This window comes from Punica granatum, chromosome 3 (genome assembly GCF_007655135.1).
Source record: "Punica granatum isolate Tunisia-2019 chromosome 3, ASM765513v2, whole genome shotgun sequence".
Lineage (NCBI taxonomy): Eukaryota > Viridiplantae > Streptophyta > Magnoliopsida > Myrtales > Lythraceae > Punica > Punica granatum.
In genome coordinates, this window is record NC_045129.1 from 4978897 (window position 1) to 4996188 (window position 17292).

Consider the following 17292-nt stretch of genomic DNA (forward strand, 5'->3'; position numbering starts at 1 on the left):
TAGTTTATTGAAAATTAGTTTATAGTCCAATACCTTTAGTACAATATTAAATTGTATGCATAATTTAAGGCCATAAGATTGATATAAAAAAACTATTATGAAAAAAACTATTTAAATTCTTTTACAAAGTAATTTTTTTAATGAATACACAGTATTTTCTATTGGAAATGAGAGTTTGCAAACCAAACCGAGCATTTCATAAATAATTCAAGATAATTATTAAAGAATCATCAAGCTCGAGTTTTCACATTTGTCTTAGATTTAAAAAAAAAATTAAATTTTGTCTCACAAAAGTACCGGTATCTTAATTTTTGTCTCAAACATGTCCAGTTGTCTAACTCCATTTATATTTTCCAGCAATTTGCTGACATGAACTTAACGGATGTTAAAGCGGACCCGCAATGACACACATGATACCACTTATTGCACGCCATCTTGGGTCAGTGTTAATATTGGTCTACGATAAAATCTATACTTGAAAGGAAATAACACAGAACAATTAATCATGCTACAATCTTCTGAATTGAGCAGAGAAAAGAAAGGGAAACGGCCATATTGAGTATTTTACTCTTCAACCTTTTGAACTTTTTTCTTTTTCGTCCTAAATTTTTATTTGAGCTGAAATTGTGCTCAACCTTTTCAAATAGTGTAAGTTTTATTAGTCCTTCGGTTAATTAATTTTTCTATTCAAAAACTATTTTTCAATAAAAAATTATTTAAAAAGTAATTTTTATTCTTTTTAAACAAAACTAGGTGATAACCCGCGTGTTGCGTGAGAAAGATTTTTATTTTTTATTTTTTAACAATAAGTGATTAAAACTAAGTACATTATGAATTCTTATTCAAGAAATATATATTGTGGATTAAAATTATTTCACTTAAAAATTAAATGATTTCCGCAAAAAACTATATGTCACCAAGACTGGAATTTTAATATCCTAAATATATTGTGGAAAGAGGGAAGTAATATGCCGGTTTTTCAATTATAAGAAAATGCAAATCTTAAATAATTGTTTTAGATAAACAAGTAATTGAAAAAAGTACCTATTCAAAACTATATTTTTTTCCTCGAATAAGTACATAAAAATAATTATTTAAGATGATGCGTTTTCCTATACTTGAAAAATCAGTGTGTTACTTCTTTTCTTGACTTAAAATTAATTTTCAATTTCAATGGTATGATTTCTAGTCCGAGTAATATGTCCCGATGCAGTCCATGCAGTTGCCTTACTAACTACATAGATGGTGGGAAGATAGGCACTGCAGCGGAGCCAAATCCAACTGCACCAATATGATTTTTATTTTCTAATAAAAGAAATCCAAAATGACCATAATAAGGACTGTGGACTGAGGGGAAATTCTAATATGACTCCGTATCACTGTGACGCGCTTAGTACTTTAGTTCAAATGTTTAGTATTTTAGTTAAAGTGTTTAATACTTTTGCTATTTGTGATGGATTATACAAAATAGTAAACACTTCAATCGTAATACTAAACACATAAATTGAAAGTAGAAGTAAAAAACACTTGTATAATCACGATTACTAAAAGTACTAAATACTTAAATTAAAGTACTAAACGCTTGAACTGAAAGTACTAAACGTGTCACGGTGATATGGAATCATGTTAGCAAAACCCGTGGGGTGAGGACACTTTCACTTTTGTAGAGCAATTTCCTAGTCATTTCCCTAAAGTTGCCTCCACCGTGTAAGCACTGACAATAAGGGCGGTGAACAGAGAACACTTCCAATTTTTGCAGGATTGTGAGTATGCTTTTCTGTTCTACCCCATTGCAGGGGTCACTACCCAAAAGCTCGTTGAAGCCTTTTTTCTCGCCGGTTTCACTCAGCTCATCTGCTTGGAAGATTTTTTTTACCTTTGCCGAGTTTCAATGATCTGCTCTCTTGTTGGAAATCTTTCTGTTGGTGATCGCCCCATCTCTGGGAGATCTTGGAGGTCAACTTGCCCTGCCTCCGCAGAAATTGTGAGTACAAGTTTCTTTCTAACTAGTTTCATAGTATGTGGTTTGGTTGTTACTTTGGGTTGTTGATTGATGGATACTGTGAAGGAACAAGGAGTAGGGATAAATATCAGAAGTTCGGGGTTGTGACGCGACCGAGCTTCAGCAGGGCTGTCTGGTTATTTCAAAGTAAGCAGGAATAGATAGATCTGCCCTGCTAGGTTGAACTGCAATTCCACCAGCACAAGAGGAATGGAATGCTTTTATTTATGTCTTTCCCATGATGCTTTTTGTGCATGAAGCATTCCTTTCAATTATTTTTCCATTAGGTGTTTCTTCTTTCAGTTGTGAAATGGTCCAAAACGGAGAAATTGCTTTCTCAGCCAAGAGAGGCTTTCTCCAAATCGACAGTCTGATCTGGATTCATTCCTTTTGTTTCTGTCTTGCTATGCAGGTCCAAGTGGAACCTGAACTTAACTAGAAGCTGGACAGTTTTAAGATATTGCAACTGAACCTACCCTCACCATCAAAAAGGGCAAAGTTCAGTACTGCATCCAGCCTGCTTGTGCTGGTACTCATGTCCTTCCACGTCTGATATTCCTGCATACATAGTTGTCTCGACGTTTATCCATAGAAACTACAAGCTTTGGAGGTTGGAGGGCTTCTTGACATTGTAGCTGAGGTAGCGCGCCCAGCTATCATCTGTCAAAGAGTGTATGCTGAAGGTGAGGCGCTCTCTGGATTTGTTCTTCGTCTCATGCTACTTTTTTGTTTAGTTTCCTATCATGCTCCTTGCAGACAATTGATGCGCAATTCATAGGAAATCACTTGTTCCTCCATTTAACTATATTATTAAACTACAGATAGAGAGGTTAAGTCACTGGGATGGCTGCATCATCTATTATTTAACTCAGATAGAATACTTCCATTTCATTGGGCGGATGACAACATGGTGTGACAGATCGTCCTATCGGAATCTAATTCCTAATGGTAATCCTGTTATCCTATCGGAATAGTAGCTGAGTCGCTCGTGAATGCGCATAAAGCTGTGTATTGCAGCCGAATAGGTGCATAATTAAAAGCTGCAATGGAGCATGTTGTTGGAGTTGTAATATGTCTATGTTCTCTGCAGATACTTCTAAGCCCTTGGGATAAGAAAAATTAGCAAGGCCTTTCCCACGTTGCAGCTGTGCCATTGCCAGTCTGCATTCATCAGTTGTAGACCAGTGAATGAAGGTAAAGGGTTTCTGACTTGAAATGATCTTTTCTTGCCAATTTTCATTTTGTTTCCCGTAGTATTGATCATGCATGCGATGATTAGATTCATAGGATAAGTTCCACTTACGAGTTATGGAAATTACATAGTGTCACTGAACACAAGATCTTTGTTTCTGGTTTTACAGCTGCCTGAGGGTTACTAGCTGGCATGGATAGGCCAAAGGTGGGTAGGCCAAAGGTGGGTAAGCCACCGGATAAGTTCTGGGAAAAAGTTGACAAAGTCATATCGAATGAAGGTGAAGGACCTCGATGGAAGTGTAAGTTCTGCAAAAAAATATTTCCCGGCGGAGCTTCCAGGATAAAGGCGCATCTGGGTAACGTTGAAGGCAAAGGAATTAAAGTTTGCAAAGCAGTTGATGAAGATACGGTGAAAGAAGCCAGGGAGGATCTTGAAGCGTGGGAATCAAATAGAAAGAGTCCAAAGAGGAGAAGGCTAGGAACTGGAACCAATTCAGCTCAAGTTAACCCACAGTCGGTTGGCCAAAGCAACCCAAATGCACCACCGCAAGGGAGTCTGTACACAATCCAGAAAACAGTCCTACCTTAGCAATTTGCGCCGGGGTATCCAGACGACAGCTCTAATTTGTCCAGGAGTCTCGGGGAATCTAGTTTAATTGTATTACAAGATATTTGGGATGAAACAGCGGTGGAAGGTCCATCAAATGCTCAACGGGACATCAATAACCAAAATAATATGCCATGCCCAGGCTTTGAGACTAGAGAAGCTGACCGATCGGGTTCGCATCAGCACGACACTCTCCCACCACCACACATGCGGCCTGTGTTGGAGGATCAGCGTAGTACAATGGTTCGTGACCTGCAAGATGAAAATGCAAATGCACCATCATGCGATATCCAGTCCTTGCAACCAGATGGTCCTGTTCGGTTACCCGTGAACGCTCAACCATTTCTTGCTGAAGGCACCCTCAATGTACCACCGCAGGGGACGACAGAGGCTAATATCTCTGAAGACAACCCAGTGCAAGATAAGCCCGATGACAACATTATGCTCGAGCAACTCAATCATTTTAAACCGACACAAATTGATCCAGATCCCAACAATGAAGCCAATGAGGACATTGATTCTTCTGCACAGATCTCACTTGCAAGGGAAACTATACAGTGTGAGATGTTAGTGCCCCAATCAGTGGGTCGAGAACGGATTGTGAATGAGCTATGCGATTACTTAATGGAAAACGATATATTATGCATCGGAGTCCATGGGATGGGGGGAGTGGGGAAAACCACAACCATGAAACACCTCTATAATAAAGTGCATGACAGTGCTGCCTTTGAGTATGTATTTTGGGTCACGGTGTCAAAAGACTGCAGTATCCACGAGCTTCAAAATAAGATTGCCAGAGCCCTTAAGGTTCCCGACCTTTTCAAGGATGTTGATGAAGGGATGAGGCCAACATTGTTGTTCAACCATTTGACCAAGAAAAAGAAGTGTCTAGTTATTTTAGATGATATGTGGCAGCATTTTGAGCTTACAGACGTTGGTATTCCAGTCAAAAGAGATGGTGTTCGTCTGGTCCTAACAACACGAGATCTTGGTGTTTGCGAAAAGATGTTGTGTCAAGTGAAAATTGGAGTTCGACCCCTATCTGATGAAGAAGCATGGGCATTGTTTATATTGACACTTGATTCTGATCAACCTCCTAGTCAGAAACTTGTTGCTGAGGATATTGTTAAGGAGTGCAAAGGCTTGCCGTTAGCTATTGTTGTCATGGCGGGAAGCATGAGGGGAGAGGTCGAGGATCATGTATGGGAAGCCACGCTGGAAAATTTAAAACGACCAGGAGTTCTGGAACAAAGTATGAAAGAGAGTGTTTTCCCGATTCTGGTTCACAGTTACAACCGGTTGGATACGAAGAAACAACTATGTTTTTTAACGTGTGCTCTATATCCCGAAGATTGGTCAATCCCTAGACAAGAACTGATAGAACTTTGTATTGATGAAGGGGTGATTCATGAAGATAGTAGGCGGAAGATGTATAATGAAGGGCACAGATTATTAGATGAACTTGAAAAGGCGTGCCTCTTGGAGGCATATAGTGCAGGCGGTAGAGGAGTTAAGATGCATGATGTGATTCGGGATATGGCACTGCACATCATGAACGCGAACAACGCCCCATGCATGGTGAAATCTGGCTTGGGTTTGGAAGATGTGCCGGATGATGAGGATGATTGGAAACGTAACCTTCAGAAGGTCTCCTTGATGTGGAATGACATAATGGTAGTTCCATCCTCCATATCACCAAACTGTCCTCAACTAGCAACTTTGCTGCTAAATTACTGTTCGAGTTTGCAAAAAATCTCAAAACGTTTCTTTCAGCGGATGCAGGGGTTGAAGGTTATTGATTTGAGAAATACAAGCATCACAAAAATGCCAAAGTCTGTCATGAGCTTGAAAAAGTTGAACGCACTAGTACTCAATTTCTGCTCTCAACTATCTCGTATTCCGTCCTTGGCGAAGTTGACATCGCTAAGGAAGTTGGACCTCCGAGGGTGTATAAGGATTATAGAAGTACCAGATGGTTTGGGGATGTTAGTTAATCTTACATATCTCAGCTTAAGAGAGATGAGCATTGAAAGGATTCCAGATGGAGTAGTCTGTAAGTTAAAGAAGTTACAACACCTTGAAGCGGATTATATTGCAATGAAGGGAGAAGAAGTTGGAAAATTGAGGAAGTTGGAGGCACTCCGATGTCGTTTCAAAAACGTGAATGAGCTGAATGAGTACACATTGCGTGCGACAACTTTAGAGTCTTACAGTCTCGTCATAGGAGCTCGTACAGATCACGGCTATTGGCGGGGTGTACTTGCGTATGGTGTTGACAACTTAAATTTTTTTAATGGTGGCAAAGTTATTATTATGGGTGAAGGAGAGTATAAGATAAGAGAAACATGTCATCTCCCAAGAGACGTGAAGGCACTGTGGATTCGAGACTATGAGGGGAGGTGGAATATATCCACTTTTATGGGACTTGAAGAATTGAAGGAGCTACGGATTAAAGGGTGCGGTGAGGTGTCAACACATAGGGGTGGCAATTCGTATCGTGTCATGTTTATACGTGTCGTGTCTAAACGGATTCGTGTCATCGAAGTCATAACCCGTACACGACACGATTATTAAACGGGTCAGGTTTGTACACGACACGATTATATCCGTGTCAACCCGTACACGACACGTTTAAACCCGTTTATCAAAACGTGTCATAATAGGTATACGTATACACGACACGATTATAACCGGTATCCGAACACGTTTACACGACACGTTTATTCGATCAATCCGTTTATCCGGACACGTTTACACGACCTGTTTATCCGGACACGTTTACCCGGACACGTTTACCGGACACGTTTACAAGAAAATATGCTGAAGAAAATGGTAAATCCCATATCATCCGATAACAACCGAGACCCACTTACGAAATACAGAAAGACACCAGGAAATTAAATACTAAAACCTTATGAATTAGAATTCTCAAATTCCGAACTTAGACCAAAATACCGGGTTCAACGTAGGTCCAGAAAGAACCCATCATAAGCTAATAATTAGAATATATAGAATGCAGAGAACACAACATATAGCATGAGGAATGCCGAAAATGAGAGTCACATAATCCATGAATTACACTTCTACTCTAATCCAAAATGCACCAAACAAATCCTACTATGAGTCAGCTCCACGGGTAAGGTCGCGTGAAATATACCAAGAGATATTCCATTTCATATACTTGTTGATGTTCCCAAGAGCTAATCTCTCCCTTAATTAACCACAGTATTGGACCCTTGAGTTGATGGCTCCTCGCTAATGTTTAAGTTCATCACATCCTCTGTGAGTTGATTCACGGAGATTCCACAACCATCTACATTCAAAAAAGAGAAAGATCAACAAAAATCTGTAAAAATCAAATATGAAAAGTAAACTTACCGGCTAATCCATAAAGCCAATCTCGAGAGCACATGAGTGCTTCCACAAGGTCGGGTTTCAAAGAACTCCGATACTGATCAAGAACACGACCTCCACAGCTGAATGCTGCCTCGGAGGCAACCGTGGATATGGGAATGCTCAAAACATCACGAGCCATCCTTGCAACTGTCGGATATCGTTGGGAGTTAATCTTCCAAAACTCAAGAATGTCCAAATTTGTCTTTCTATCGCTCCTTGTCTCATCTAAGTACTTTTCTAGCTCAGACTTTTTCGAAGATGCTGAATACACATTATCAGCATAATCATCGAACTCCTGATAAAAAATTAAAAATAACAAGGAAAGACCAATGATAAACGTATTCCAAGTGCAACTAACAACAAGAAAGTGAAAATATATAGGGAGAACAAAACAAATATTGACAAAGTAACACATAACATCATTAAAAAATTTACTTCCAGCATATCTACGGATTCGGACTCTTGATAAGGATCTGGCACCACCTTCTCTTTTGATGCAAATGTTTGATTCTCCCTCTCATGTGTTGTATATTCTTCATAAAATGAGAATAATTTATCTCAAACAGTCTGAAATTCTAAAGATTGAGTACCATACAACTTTCTGTAACTCCAATCCACAAACTCAAGTTTATACCTGGGGTCCAATATCACCGCAATTGATAAAATCACTGAAAATTCATACCAGTATTTTTCAAATTTCATAAGCATCCTTAACGACATTGATTTCAAATCTTCATCTGTCCCATCACTATACTCCTTGAGCATCATATATGCTTTGAAAGTGGAAGGAAAGAACATATTTGTGGTTGGATACTTACTCCCAGAAAACAAGTTCGTGATCTCAAAAAAAACCCCCAAAAACTTCTTTATCTTCTCAATCTTCTGCCACTCCAATGGGGTAGGACAATTTGTATAATTGGAATCACTTAACTCTAGGTGTCAAAATGCACAACGATAATAGAATGCACTTTCAAGCATAAGAAATGTTGAATTCCAACGAGTAGGGACATCTTGCCTCAAGCCTTTCTTCGAATTCAAAGATAAGAGTTTCACACATTCAAGAAACTTTTCTTTTCTAACTTGAGATCCCTTAACATACTTGACACTCTCCTGCACTTTGTCTACCGCAACATCAATCTCTTTCAATCCATCTTGCACAATTAAATTAATGATATGGGCACAACATCGTTGATGAAAGAATTCACCTTTGGCTAGGAGTGCATCCTTCAAATTTAAATGGGATCTCAACAAGCCCACAAAAGCGTCATTGGCAGAAGCATTATCCAAAGTAATAGAAAACAATCTTCCCTCAATACCCCACTCAGCCAACAAAGAGGTAATCTTATTACTCAATGCCACACCGGTATGTGGAGGTGGCATCGGGGAGAAATTCAGAATCCTCTTTTGCAAAATCCAATTGTTATCAATAAAATGTGCGATCAAAGAGAGATATCCATCAGTAGCAATTGATGTCCACAAATCTGATGTCAAACAAACCCTACCACTAGCTTCCTCAAGCAAGCCCTTAACCCGTGACTTCTCTTTCTTATATACTTTCAACACATCAGCCCTTGCAGTGTTTCGAGATATAACAGGTACACTCTCACGCAAATATGAGAATATAGACCTAATTGCAGCATATTCCACAAAGACAAGAGGCAGATCATGCATAATAATGGCAGCAATCAACAGCTCACGAAAGCGTTCAGGATCAAATGTAGTACTTCTCAAAGACATATCATGGTTCATAAGCAGCTGACCAACATCTCGTGTATCATTACGAATGCATCTTTCACTATGTTTTTTCAGATTTCCTGTCCCATATTGACTATCACAAAGGAAAATAGCGCCACACTTCTTGCACTTACAGCGACTCTTACCATCAATAGACTTTTCTGCCAACTTCTCAAAGAATTGCCACACATGTGAGGTCAATCTTCTTTTTCGTTTGCCTTTCGATGCCCCTGCCTGAGTTCCTGTTGCAGTGTCTTGGATCTCGTCTATATCGAGCTCCACTACATCATCATCTTCGTTTATTGTGGCCATGGATTTTTCCTTCTGAGAGGATTCCAAGTTTACCTCCAAATTATTTTCTGAACTCATTATCCCTAAATAAAATAGACAATGAGAAATTGGTTAATGCAAAATCTGGAACAAAGACAGGCTAACACGGGAAAGAATTCCACTCAAACACGGTCCTCGAAAATACCCGGAAAGAAATAAGCTCCTAGATTCTCACTTGATATGAATACCCAACAAATTCTTTCTTCTGCACTCATTTAAGTGTGAGACAGAAATGGAAGCTGGACATCCCCTCGGAGCAATTAAGGATCAAAACAGTAAATGCAACAAGGATGCATCAAAAAATAGGTTTCGTTCAGACGATCAATGCATCAAAGAATTGGGTTTTCATATAAAAATCCAGTATGATTCTGAGGAGATCCGGTCAGACGATCATTCACACCTTCGCTTCAAGTTGCAGTTTTTTATTGGCTTCAGATAAGACTCCCAGAAAATCTTGCACTTCACCAAGAACTGCATCCATAAAAACAAAAAACAAATTGACTTCCAAAGGAACAATTTTTCCTATTTTCATAAATTAATTAATTTCCCTTTAGTTTTGAACTGTTGGTCTTTCAGTAAGTTTATAATTATAAAGACAGGAACTTGGAAAGAGTTTCCACTTCCCATTACGAATTTCAAATACTATGACATACAACATGAAGATGAAACCAAGAAATTAATTGCAATTTTGGATTAAGCACAGTCTCTATTCTACATTGTGCCACTACCTTGGCTTTTAGGAACTTGACCAATCGCAGGCTTTCTGTCGGGATGAGCCTGTTTTTTTTTAGAGGCTGAACTCTTTTCATCACATATTCGCAAAGACGACTCTGCACAAGCAAAATTGGAGTATTAGGACCCTCAAGCAGTCATGAGTATACAGATGAAACTAGAGGTTCCGTATCACCCAGAGAGCTCACCTCTGCCTTCAGAATGTAAGAACGAGCACTAAAAGGAGAAACCAAGGATGCAAACGGGCAGTGCCACCATGATCGGAGCAAGGACCCTAAAGCCCTGAATTTCCCGAGATCAGGGTTTTAATTCGTCAATCAGAAGCAAATCGACCACTACCTGACGAGCTGGGGAGAGAACGGCGTTGGTGATATCGAACCTACAGGACCCCTACTCTGGAACAGAACGATGGAACTGGAGGCTGGAAATTCTGGATGGAAGGAGGTAATTTCGAAATTAGGGTTAGTGTAACTATGTAAGGATAGTTTAGTAAATTCAGTTAGATAAACAGGTTAATGGGTTACGCAATTAAATAACACGATTAAACAGGTTTAATTGTGTATAAACGGGTTATACAGGTTCAACCCGTTTAGACCGAATATCAAAAAATGTCAACCCATACCCATTTAACTCCGTGTCGTGTTATCGTGTCGTGTCAAATATTGCCGGCTCTATCAACACTGAGTGGGAGTGGGGGACAACCAGAAGAGCCAAAGGGACAGCTGGAGGAACGAACTTCTCCACCACCACCAGGAGACCACTGCCCCAATCTCAAGGTGCTACAGATCTCTAGATGTCCAAAATTGAAGCATCTGTTGGTGCCCAGATATAACTGCAATCTGTACCTTAAGAAACTAGAAAAGCTCGAGATATACCACTGCGCGGAGCTAGAGAGTATAATAGGAGGAGCAACAGACGAAGAAGAATCACTGGCATCATCAACATCACCATTGCCACCCGACGCTTTCTCCCAACTCCAATCAATTAAAATTGACAATTGTCCAAAGATGAAGTATATGGTGGGGCCAAAATCGCTTCATGTTCTTAGGGAAATAAAATTACGTCGATGTCATAAGATGAAGAGGGTGCTAACTCTTGAGTTATTCATGCTCCTCCCCAACCTCAACTATATCCATGTTCATGATTGCAAGGAGATGAAGGAAGCTATAGGCGGCCAAGAATTAGACAACGGAGCCACCAGTAGCTTGTTCTTGCCCCCCATTCCAGCATCATCTCATGGTGATCAATTAAGTACAAGAAAGCTGACCTTGGAATTATACTGCCTTGAGGAGCTGGAGAGCATATGCAGTTGGACCGGGCTTCAGGATCTCATACATGTCATTAAGATACGTAGATGTCCAAAGCTGAAGAGGATTGAAATGCTAGATGATGCTTCTCCTCCCCCTTCTCTTAAGGAGATTGTACTTATAGAAGAAGTGGATGGAGATAGAGAAAAACAATGGTGGGAATCTCTGGGGTGGATCCACCCTGAGGCCACGACTACCCTTGAACCCTATGTGTTTGTTTATTCGCTAGACGGAAATATTCCTATTACGAGAATGCCGGTCGTAATCGACAGCAGGATTAGGGAGGGAGGGATGGACCCAAACTCTGCTCAGAGGAAGTAATACACACCAAGGTACTATTTTTCACTTGCAGATCAAAATTTTCCACCTTTTTCCCACAGGGCCCCAACGAATGAATTAATATATTTCTTTGTCTTTTTTTTAAAAAAGTGTTCTTTTTTTTTTTGAGAAATTTCTTTTTCTGACAACAAATATATTGTTTGGTGTTTTAAAAAAGTACTCTTCTATGCAATTCATAAGCTTACTAGATGCAATTCATAAACTTACTAGATGGAAATACAGAAAAACAATGGTGAGAATCTCGGAAGCCAAGACTGCCCTTAAACGCTATGTTTCATTGAAGTTTGGCCCTAAAGAAGGATTCTTATATAGGAAATGGCGTCATAGTCGGCAACAGCCTTATTTTCCCTTGCTGACCAAATTTTAGCTCAGAAAAAATTTGAAAAAGCACCGACAAATGAATGAGTATGTTCCTTGTTTTTTATTTTCAGAGGCATTTTTCTTTTCTGAGAATTTTGTTTGTGTAAACTAAATTATTATTATTAATAAATAACTCCCTATTATTTTCTGTAGGGAGGTGGATTCATTCAAATGGAACAATGGACAGAAAAGCATCATCAGATTGCCCATTAAGGTAATGAAAGTCCTGTCCTAACCCTTCCGTCATCCATCTTCTGTAATTCTACTGTAATTCTGGCCCTTTGATTGGATCATTTTCTTGTCTTCCGTGACAATAATAGCTCATTCTCTTGTTTTGTTCTTTGTGCCGAGGGCGAGCAGAAATGCTTATATTTTTGTATGTTGCTATACCACAATTAGGGTGCTATGAAGTATATGATTGTGACGATGCACATATATAATGATAGAGTATTGAACTGCATCATGCGATTCTCCTGCTTATATTGGTCCATGACCTTTTGTCTCCCTGCCTGTAGTCATGGACTGCTGAAAAGTTTGAGTGCTGTATCAGTTTTATGCCAATCTAGCTATGTCAGGTTTCAGTTGCAAAGTCTTGCTAACCAAAATCTAAATTTTCGAAATCTGATTCTTCAGCTTGCTGCTGCTGTGAGAGATTTTCGGATTGTGAATAGATTAAAAGACAGGGAAGTTGGAGATAGCGAACTGCTGCTTATGTGATATAGTGATGAGGATATTCTCAACCATTTGCTCTGCAGATATAGTGCATAGTTTTATAAAGAACTTGAAACATATGTCGACTGTTTGCCTGCTCCGTTAAGTACTGTAACATTCAGAGTATTCTCCAGATACGTCGGCTATTGGGAGGTGTTACTTACATGTGTGCCCGCAATAACTATTAATCTCGGTGTGCAGAGTTTGTAGAACTCTGTTGTATCAATCCATTGTTCTTCTAAAAATTCTTTTTGTGTTTTAAGAATTTAACTATGCCAGACTGAGACGCAAATGTTGTTCAGTCGGTCAATATGTTGACGTGACGAGAATTAGAGTTCCATCATATCTGCCTTCGCCAACCTCACGCTCATCTCTATGAATCAATTTCATTTCTCCATTCGAATATTAGTTCATATATCTTCAGAAAGCAGATTTTACTTTATAGAGGGTGTGATTAACAACCTGACCCAATCTACGGGACTGGTCTAGCAACCCGTCAAGTTCAACCACCGGCCCAAAATGCTTAAGCCCAAGTTGCTAGTGATCCCATAGGTTGGTCTTTATAAACCACTTCACTAACTCATTCTCCCATTAATGTGAGATTAGCTTGATGTCCTCGACAAACTACTCAAGCAAATTATATACAAACCCATGACACTTCACTAGGCATGTGGGATTCTAGAGGTGGCTCCCACCCAGTACGTCGGGTGTAGCACTTGTCCGTATAACACTTAGTTCCCACTCTTTCGGCTGGTACACTGCTCTGATACCATTTTGGGTCCATCACTCAAAAGTGTTAGCTACTAGTGAGGTCATTGAGCCTTACATATAAACCTCATATCTCCCCCTTGTACAACCGATGTGGGATTTACGGGATCAAAGCCGACCCTGGCCCACAACCATGCAAGATCGAGGTAAGCATTCGGGGGGCTACCCACGAGTCCGAATCTGTGGGAGTAATGTTCTGGACCTCGGCCCAAGAGCCCAGCGAGGACTTTGGGGCTAAAAGGGGGGAGTTTGTCATGCTCCACGAATCCCACATCAGTTGTGCAAGGGGGAGATCTGGTATTTATATGCGGAACTAATAGCCAGCACTTTAGTGATGGGCCCGGCGAGGATGTTATATTGTGTAAATATAGATGACTCAAGGAGAGGAAGATTAATCTCTAAATATAGAAAACACATAGGAATTGGGATACATAAATCTACCTAAAGTGTTAGTCTCACTAAAATATCGAACATATGCGGCATAACTCTAGGATGAATAGTCCCCTCAGAAGTGGCCTCTTTCGGATACCTCTCCTTCCAAAAATGGAATATAGAGAGCAGAGTTTGACGTTTCTATGCAAATAAATTTTTTTCAGGTCAGTATTGCTATCGATCGACCGTAAAATCTATACTTGAAAAAAAATAAGACAGAACAATCATGGTACAATCTTCTGAATTGAGCAGAGAAAGGAATGATGGGGAAATCAAGATAGACGTTGAAACTTTATATACTGCATTCAATAACACCTTCGGGCTTCTAGCACAATCTCTAATACTCTCGGAAACAATAGTTGCTGCATCGAAATTAATCTACGTATTATTATCTCGGACTTGCCCTCCGTATTCCAATCAAGCTTCCACTTCCTTTTTCCTTTTGTCTGTTCACTTAAAGTTGAGTTTTTAGGTGTAGACATCTGCCAACCTTTATGTGCATCGATCTACCAATTTGTCTATTCCTCAATCATCACACAAATCTAAAGGTCATTTATTAGACATATTTCAATATCAAAAGATCAGCTATTTACTTCCGAACCAACAGCTACTCGATGCAGGATTATGCTAAACCACAGTAAAAATATGCAGAAGTAGCTTGCATCCAGGTAATGTTGAAGGCAATTGGTGCTGCTTCAAATTGACTCATCGTGTGCACTTGAAAATATCAGAGTTGATCAGATTCGACTATATAGACCTTAATCTATAAACAGCTCTCTAACTTGACAGTTGACACCACTAGAAATCTTAGGTAGCATCCCTGCATTGGAAACTAGAGATAAGAATACTCGCAAGCTGAAGAAACAACATGAAATAACGTTGGGCATCAGTAAGCAAAAACCAATAGCAAAATGGGTTATCCAGTACTATCCTTTTTTCAGTGTGGAAGCAGGGTTGGCCCACTAGATGGTTAAGCTCTCCCAATCGGAAATTTTCTCACTCAAAGCAGAGAACTTACTTAGTCCTCAACTATCAACTCTGCTGTTGAGCTGCCGTTCGAGATTGTGGAAAATCTCAAAATGTTTCTTTGAGCAGATACGAGTGTTGAAGGCTATGGATTTGAGTTTTTGTGGTTCAAAAAAGTTCCAGAATCTATCACGAACCTGGAAAAATTGAAAGCACTAAAACTCACAGGATGTAACAAATTATCTCTTCTTCTTTAAGAAGAGTTTTTGACATCGTTAATGAAGTTGAACCTCCGAGGGTGTATAAATATTAAAGAAGCACCAGATGGGTTGGGGATGTTGGTTAATGTTACATATCTCGACTTACCTGTCACGAGAATTAAGAGGATTCCAGATGGAGTAATCGGTAACTTAAAGAAGCTACAACACTGTGAGACCCGACACTTTACGTAAACATGCATACATACACATATACTTGCATATGGTTTGGTTATGTATATATATTACATATATTATACATTTAGGTGGCTGGTGCATAGCATGGGCTCCACGTGGTCTTAAGCCACCCTTTCCACCTCTTTTGTTTTTATGCCATTTACTTCTTTCTTTTTCTTTCTTTGTTCTGTTTTTGTTGCGGGGGAAACAGAGCACTTGAGAGGGAGAGAGAAATAGGAGAACAGGCGAGAGAGAGTGAGGGAGAGCGAGAGTGAGTTTCGTTGAAGGTTCGTGAGGTAGCTGCAAGAAGAGCCAGAGATGTTAGGTTGCTAATTAGTTCGGGTAAGTTGATTCTCCTCATCTTAGACGTTCCTATCCATTAGTCTAGATGCGGATTGAGCAAGTTTTCCTTCGTTCTAGCTCGGTTTTGGTTTCGACTATTGATGTGGATTTCATTGTAAATTGGTTTTCCATCCTTTAAGCATTGGTACTCATCAAGTTAGCTGAAGAATAAGCCAATCTTTCCTTCATTATAGTCAGCTCAGGGTTCATTCTGTCTTGGGCAGTGCATTAGTTTTCTTTGCTGCAAGTTTGCATTCATGGCTTAAGCATTCTTATTCACCAAGTTTAGAGGCTGATTAGTTCATATTTCCTTTCGTTTAGCTGAGCTTATGGTTCCATGTGTTGCAAAATGAATTAGGCTATGCTGCAAAAATGTTATTCATGGCTAGGGTGTCGTTGGGCATTAGGCTCACATATAATTAGAGGCTTAATCTAGTTCAATTTAGCTCAGTTTAAGGAATGTATTGCTGCTTGAATTTGATTAAGAAAGTGGGCTGTTCGTGGTTTGCTTTATGTGTGAAGGTTGAATTTTGTTTAATTTGTTTTGAACTGAAGGGATAAGATTATAGATGAAATAGCTTAAGCTTTGTGATTGAGCTTATATGCTGGTTTAAACCCGATAATTTCAACTAATATGTTTGTTTAGGCAAAAGCTCTATATTTGAGATCCAAGTTCTGTTTGGTAATGGTTTGCTTGGCTAAATTCAGAGTATTGCCGTAATGAAATGGTGATATCTATGTATATGTGGCTAAGTTGAGTTGACATTTGTGTGAATTGGTTCTGTGAAAGTTGAGTGAGATTGATTCTAATCACTACAAAAGCCCTGGTAAGTGATATGATTGATACACATGTGTGCATATTGGTGTGAATGATCCTTTGTAAAGTCAATTTCAATACTAGGGACTCATGGACAGATTTAGTTGGAGATACATAAACATATATACATATTGATACCTGATTTTCTAACTGTGTTTATAAATTATAGGAGCTGAGAGACCAAGACTATACACCCGGAAGGCTCAACTCATTGAGTTATCATTTTGGGGTCTTTGTGAGTATTTTTATTTCACTATGGAATGAAACTAACTTGTAAATTAATTATATCAATGCTTGTTTGAGTGAGATAAGTTGAATGAAGATGGCATGAGGATTTTGAGAATTTATTGTAAATGAATTCGGTCAATTGCGGTGTGGTGATATTATTGTTTGTGGCCAGGGGACCACTGATTCGGCAGTATATAAATAGGACACCTAGACCGCTGATCCAGGGGATACAAAAAGGATGCCTAGACCGCTGATTCGACGGGATATAAAATGGATGCCTAGACTCCTACTGCTGAAGTGTGTAACCTCACATTTTTTTTATACATGTACATGCATACTATGCACACATATATATATCTCAAGGAAATCTATGGGCTGAGGCCATTAAGCCCACAAGGCCTCCAATATCCTTAAGCCCATAATATTTTATTTGTAATTAATTTTTTTTATTTTTCCTTCTTGAAGCTTCCCATGCCTCCTTCAGCCCTTTTTGTTTGTCTTGGGTTTTAATTTGGGAGAGAGCAGTGTTCTCAACCGAAAGGGAAATAGAGAGAGAGAATTGGGGGGGGGGGGGGGGGGGGGGGGGGGGGGGG

At 39.5% G+C, this 17292-nt stretch overlaps 1 protein-coding gene and 2 long non-coding RNA genes across 7 annotated transcripts; all 3 read left to right on the top strand.

The window, feature by feature from the left end:
- The first annotated feature begins 1692 nt into the window (after positions 1–1692).
- On the top strand, positions 1693–6385 carry LOC116201697 (disease resistance protein At4g27190-like). 4 transcript variants are annotated; one of them, XM_031533067.1, is made up of 5 exons: positions 1693–1984; positions 2069–2149; positions 2415–2685; positions 3093–3196; positions 3364–6385. In XM_031533067.1, the coding sequence occupies exon 5, from the start codon at positions 3933–3935 to the stop codon at positions 6375–6377; it is 2445 nt and encodes an 814-aa protein (XP_031388927.1). In that variant the 5' UTR covers positions 1693–1984; positions 2069–2149; positions 2415–2685; positions 3093–3196; positions 3364–3932; the 3' UTR covers positions 6378–6385. The 4 variants fall into 4 exon arrangements, with proteins under 4 accessions (XP_031388927.1, XP_031388926.1, XP_031388928.1 ...); XM_031533066.1 differs by lacking the exon at positions 2069–2149 and adding an exon at positions 2824–2950 and having other exon boundaries at positions 1694–1984; XM_031533068.1 differs by lacking the exon at positions 2069–2149 and having other exon boundaries at positions 1694–1988.
- Positions 6386–11497: 5112 nt separating this feature from the next.
- On the top strand, positions 11498–13031 carry LOC116201751. Its single transcript, XR_004155941.1, has 3 exons — positions 11498–11634; positions 12155–12215; positions 12635–13031. It is a non-coding gene; the product is annotated as an uncharacterized LOC116201751 (long non-coding RNA).
- A 2488-nt stretch (positions 13032–15519) lies between these two features.
- On the top strand, positions 15520–17256 carry LOC116201748. Of its 2 annotated transcripts, XR_004155936.1 has the most exons (4): positions 15520–15654; positions 16641–16706; positions 16872–16996; positions 17165–17256. It is a non-coding gene; the product is annotated as an uncharacterized LOC116201748 (long non-coding RNA). The 2 variants fall into 2 exon arrangements; XR_004155935.1 differs by lacking the exon at positions 17165–17256 and having other exon boundaries at positions 16872–17158.
- Positions 17257–17292: the final 36 nt, after the last annotated feature.

What these genes read in the sequence shown, in the direction of transcription:
- LOC116201697 (XM_031533067.1), top strand. Translation starts at nt 3,933, where the DNA reads ATGCCATGCCCAGGCTTTGAGACTAGAGAAGCTGACCGATCGGGTTCG.